This window comes from Mangifera indica, chromosome 12 (assembly GCF_011075055.1).
Source record: "Mangifera indica cultivar Alphonso chromosome 12, CATAS_Mindica_2.1, whole genome shotgun sequence".
NCBI classification, from domain to species: Eukaryota; Viridiplantae; Streptophyta; class Magnoliopsida; order Sapindales; family Anacardiaceae; genus Mangifera; species Mangifera indica.
The window spans coordinates 5,159,058-5,165,228 of NC_058148.1; the positions used below are offsets into that span (position 1 = coordinate 5,159,058).

Sequence of the window (6,171 nt, forward strand, 5' to 3'; positions counted from 1 at the left end):
ATAATAATAATCCTAATTCAATTATAATTCTTAAAGAAAATAAAACAAAAACTCTAAAACAAATAAAACACCTAAACAACTAGAAAACTAGAAATACTAGGAAATTGAACTTCAATTGAATTCCCTTGCTTTCTTCACATGAATTTTTGCCTAATTAAGCTTCCATTTCATATTTTGTCAAGTAAAACGTCACCAAGGATGTGTCATATCATTTTCTATGTGTTTGATGCTCTCCACGTCATCTTTGATTGCCACATCATGCTTTTTACCTTCAGCTTATGTCTTCAATGTTTTCAGTGTTATACAACCTACCACACTCTTGTCATAGTTTTTCATTATTAGATCACATGTTCTTGGTCTTCCATGGATCACATCACTTTGGGTACATAAATGTATACATATTTATATGTGTCATCATGTGATTGAATGATTTTGAATTAAGGATAAAACAATACCCAATCATATGATGACACATATGAGTGTGTATATATTTATGTACCCAAAATGGGTACATATAGTATTGCTCATATTGTTGACTATATAACCCCGGGTGCAAAACAGTCATTTAAAAAGCTTTTACAAAACCACGAAGTAATATAAAATTTATATGAAATTTCTTAGAACTATTACCTTGGATAAGAGACCAAATAAATTCTAGTGAAAAACTTGAGTTCCGTTAAGATAATCACAATAAAACTTCAGACTTTAACTGATGACGTAATCAATTTTTATGAAAAGAACCTTCTACCTAATCTGTCCACGTGGTATTTTATATATGCATAATTAATAATTATGATTTAAAACGTATTTCATCACGTATTTACACGTGTCATATCAGTAGGCAATAAAATAAATTTTAATTATTCATAAAATATTATTTTATATTTAAAATTTTTTTACTTTTACCGCTTCAAGATTTACAACGTTATTCTTCAAATTTCCTTCCAAATTCACCGGAGGATTAAACGCCGCTTTTACCCTCACCTCCATCGAAATCCCAAACTACCCTTCCAAGCGAATCCTATTTAGTCATTTCACTGCTCAAGCGACTCCAAAAATATCCTCTCTCTTTAAGCACTAAAAAGTAAAAACATAACAAAAATAAAACCTTCTAGGAAATTAAACAAGCCCAAACGAATCTCAGCCCTTCATCTTTCAATCCAGCGGCTCACCTCGGACGGCGTAGTGGTTTTCATCATAAACCCTAGCCCGCCACCCTCTCCACAATCCCACTTCCTTCTCCCTCTCACAACCTGAAACCCACAACCCAATCGATCTCTCTTACCCCTTAATCCACAGATCTTAACTTCTTTTAGTTCGTTTCCGTCTCTTCTTGTTGTTGTTCTTCTTTTTGTTTTCTATATTTATTCGATTTTTTACGTCCGAATCCTTTTCTGCTGTAGTCGTCGGGTTGTTGTGTTACGATGTTATGTGAGCAATTATTTTTATTTATTATTTAGTTTTTGTGGTTTGTGTCGGGAAACAACTGGGTGAAACTTCTAGATCGGTGTGCTGTCGAGTTCTGTGATGGGTTTTGTTTAGATATACTGGAGAAGCCGACCTAAGAAGAGATATTCGAGGCTGGGAATGATTTTGGACTGAGTCCGCTCGGAGCGAGTGTTGCCTTCTAACTCAGTGAATCGAGAAAGATCAAGCCGGGTGTTTTCAGAACCGTAAGGCAATGCCGTCGGTGGGTATGCGACGACCCAGGGTGTTCGGAGTTGTGAAGGGAGCCGATGGGGCCCGCGTTCTACGTTCGGGTCGTCGGATATTGTGCGATTTGGGTGACTGGTATCAACAACCGTTGGTCAAGAAGAACAACGGGAATGGGCCTGGTGGACTCAAGTGCAAAGCCACTGGGTGGACCCATTTGGAAAACATGAAGATAAATCATCAAGAGACTGATGTTACAGACTTTATTGAGAATGAGAAGGAAACGAAAGCGTTCAAGAAAGATAAGGACGAAGAAGAAGAGGACGTAAAAGGTATGGACAAGATGTTTGGGATGGTGTATAGGAGGAAAAGAAAGAGACTTACTGGTGAAAGTAGTGAGCTTTCGGGTGACAGAATGTATGGGATTCGGTTTTGTCGTAGACAGAGGAGGAGGAAGAGTGAGGAGAGTGGTGCTGATGTTAAAAGATTAACGGGTTTTGTGCGAGAAGATGAAGTTGCATGCTTTCGTGTGTTCGGTATTGGTTTGGAGAGTTCTTCTGTTGATAAGAGTAGTTGGTTTGCTTGTTTTCTGGGTTTGGTTTTGAGCTACATGGAGAAGGCACGACTTGAAATGCGTGGGCTTGCTTCATTTTTGCTATCACAGCCGATCAATGAAGTGTTCTCTTTGCATGGAATTCGCTTTTTGTGGGTATGTGTGTTGTTATTTATCTAAATTTTGTGTTGTTATTGAGTTGGTATGCCCCTGTTTTTCAATGCATTTCTTTCTTATTGAGATGTTTTTGGTGTGTGGAAGTGAAGTTGATTTGAGATTTTGGTTGAGTTGATTTGAGATTTTTGGTTTAAGCTGATTGCGGAAACAATTATATATCACAAAGTTAAAATCTTCCTGGGTTGATTACGAGTTTTGGCTTGTAATTGTGAGGATTTGAATTGAATGATTATGTCTTTTTTGTGTTCTTCCTTGGCATTGATTTCATACTTTGGTTTGATTTCCTTCAGGATCCCCCCCTTGGTGTTGCTGGTATGCTCACGCTTTTTAGGGACATGCAAGACATGCCGTCGTTTTCTGTTGATTTTTCTGCAATACCCTCTTGTTTTATGTACATACATTACAGTATGCTTATTAGATTAAAGCGCCTGCCACCTGTACTTGTAAATAATTTTGTGTCTTTGGACTTTAATAATGATATAATATCAAGCATCAAAAGCTACCAATCTTATGAGTCTTCTGATGACGATGTAGAATATGTATGCGAAACCAAAACCATGGTGCCTGTAGTTGATAGTACAGTGAACAGGGTGGCATTACATCCTTCTGTCAAAGCTTCTAAATTAACTGGGCGAAGCATGCAGTTTAGAAATGCTCTGAATTCTCGCACAATTCAGAAAAGGAGGAGTTCATTGAGGGGGAGAGCTAGGAATCCTTCTCTGGGTGGTGCACACAGAGGTAGTGGAACCTTAGTTTCTGATTTAGTTAGTAGTAGGAAAAATGGGATCCCTTTCTCTTCTGTAGTGTCCAAAAATAAGCTTAGGAGTACATTTTGGAGTAGGCCTGCATCGAGATTAAAAGAGGTCAGTTCCAACAAGGTCCAAACACGGCGAGACTTGGTTTCATCTTGTTGCTCTACTAGTTTATTGGTTATAGAAGCAGACAGATGTTACAGGGTTGAAGGAGCCATTGTCATGTTAGAGATGTCTTCTTCAAGAGAGTGGCTTATTGTAGTAAAGAAAGATGGATTAACAAGATATTCCCACAGAGCACAAAAAATGATGAGGCCTTGTTCATCTAACCGTGTCACTCATGATATTATATGGACTGGGGATGATAATTGGAAGCTTGAGTTTCCCAACAGACAAGACTGGCTAATTTTCAAGGATCTTTATAGGGAATGTTCTGATTGCAATGTTCATGTTTCTGTTACCAAAGTTATCCCGGTGCCTGGGGTTTGGGTGGTGTCAGGTTATGAGGATAGTATTACTGTTCCATTTTCCAGACCAGATTCATATATCTCTACCAACAATGATGAGGTATCTAGAGCGTTGGAAAAGAAGACTGCGAACTATGACATGGATTCTGAAGATGAAGAGTGGCTAAAGGTGTTCAATGATGAGTTATCCACCGAAAATGATATTAATAACCGTGTTTCAGAGGATACTTTTGAGTTAATGGTGGATGCCTTTGAGAAGGCTTACTTTTGTTGCCCTGATGATTACTCTAATGAGGATGCAGCAGTTAATCTTTGCTTGGATCTGGGTAGGAGGGAAGTTGTGCAAGCTGTGTATAGTTACTGGGTGAAGAAACGGAAGCAGAAGCGCTCAGGACTACTTAGGGTTTTCCAGGTAAAGATTTCCTTTGAAGTGTTCGTTTTATATTTTCTTGAGATTCCAGATACCTGAAAGAGTTGGAGTTAAACCCCTCTACATATCAATATTTTGAACTTTATCCTACATAATCCCTTTTCCCCTGTTTTCTTCTTTTTTATTTTTCTGAGAACTTGGGTAGTATATTTATTTTCAAATTTAGCTACATGTATTTTTGCTGCTTAGCAATTGGTTTATCTGATTGACCTGGAAGTTCCTTTCTAGCAGGGTCAACAAGCAAAAAAATATGTTTCGACTCCAAAGCCTGCACTACAAAAGAGAAGATCCTTCAAACGGCAGGCTAGCCAATTGGGAAGAGGCAAACAACATGTTCTCATACGAGGTTTGTTCAATCTGTAACCTGTAAATTTTTGTGGCTTACCTAGGATGTTTTATTCCAATATTAGTCTATCTATAGATACTGTTAGGCTTGTGACAGAAATTAATTCAATTTTTTGGTTTATCAACTCTTGGAAATGTGATGACCCCAGGGGTTGATTTAAGTGGTGAAAGGTCAATGGTTATTTACAAACGTCTAGGGTTCGAATGACTCTAATGTGATGTATCACAATAAAGTACATCCTCTAATTTATCCGGTCTGTAATTGCGGGTCTAGGGGTTTTATTGCAAGGGTTCCCCTGAGTTAACCAAAAAAAAAAAAAAAACTCTTGGAAATGTGATGCTGATTTAGATAGCTCTTGCGTTGCATCAAATATTATTGGCACGCAAATTTGAAGCACTGCGTTTGGAGTCCCTTTAACTTCGTTGAAACTGTTTTACAATTTTTTATGGCTTTCTTTCTCTAAAGTTTTGTAGCTATAAGTCATAAATCTGATGTTTCCATCATCTTACAGCGGTCACAGATCAGCAATATGCCATGGAAGAACAGAATGCTAAGCTTAGAGTTGAAGAGGCTAAAGCCTTGGCAGAAAGATGTGTTGAATCAGCCATCGGCAAACGTCAGAGGGCACAGTTGCTCATTGAAATTGCTGATTTGGCAACTTACAAAGCAGCAGTCGCTCTTAGAATTGCCAAAGCTGCTGAAGTTGAGGGGTCAGCAGAGGCTGCAGCTGCATATTTTTTAGATGGAGAGGCATAGCCATTAGCATTTCTGATGCTACTTTGGAGACATAATCATTGATTGCTGATTGTTGAAGTTGATCCACAGCCAGCCTTATCATGGCTGTTTTTGAAGCCTTTGGAGGACAACCTATGGAGAGAAAACACAATGCCATAATTTTATATAGATTTTTTATTGATTGATATACATTCTGTATTATTATTGTAGCCTCATACCAAATATTTTACGAGGAGATTTAGTTTATCCTTGAAAAATACTTGGAAAAAAAAGAAGAAAAAGTATAACTAAAAAAGGTTTTTTAGCTTCAGCTAGGTTGAGATAAATCTCTTCTGTACATATTTTTAGCTAGAGTGGTAGATCATTTTCCACGTGTATATATCTTCAATCTTAAGAGTGATTATGGTGTTATGACGAAATTCGGGATTCTGCGATTGGTGAAGTTGCATTTTTTTTATATTCATGGTGGCTTGGTTATAATTAAAATATTCCAAAACACTTCTGGATTGGATAATAATAAAATAATAATATATTATTTTATTTAAATGTTATAAAGATTATTTTGGGTATAAAAATTATTATAATTTTTTATATTTTAAATAATAAAAAATAAATTATTAAGATAATTTTTAGAGAAATTAAATTAATTATTCTAAATATTAAAGGTCTAAAAAAATTGTTTAAATCTATATAATTTAAGCAAAAATGTTCTTTTTACATAGGATGATTGAAATGTTCTCGTATATAATAAACTAATTAAATTTATATTCTCACCCAAACATTTCTTGAATTCACTGTTTCAAATTTTGAAAAATTCCCAAGGTGTTCCATGCGACTCGATGATTGTGCAATCTTTGGGTTTTCTCTAACATTTTTGTAGTGTTTTGATAACAAAAATGATAAAGAAAGTGAGTATATAATCTTTTATCTTGTTTGAATCATTTTGATGTTTATATTTTATCAATTAGATGAAAATTCTGGGCGTTATTAATTTAAGGTTTTCATTTTTGAATAATTGATTTGTGGCTTAATTCTTGCTTATTTCGGATGTATTAGTT

General features: G+C 36.1%; 1 protein-coding gene across 1 annotated transcript; it reads left to right on the forward strand.

Annotated features, from left to right (window-relative positions):
- Positions 1–1,086: 1,086 nt before the first annotated feature.
- LOC123193095 lies at positions 1,087–5,532 on the forward strand. The gene is made up of 4 exons (XM_044605881.1): positions 1,087–2,362; positions 2,674–4,014; positions 4,264–4,378; positions 4,890–5,532. The coding sequence occupies exons 1-4, from the start codon at positions 1,682–1,684 to the stop codon at positions 5,132–5,134; spliced, it is 2,382 nt and encodes a 793-aa protein (XP_044461816.1). The 5' UTR covers positions 1,087–1,681; the 3' UTR covers positions 5,135–5,532.
- Positions 5,533–6,171: the final 639 nt, after the last annotated feature.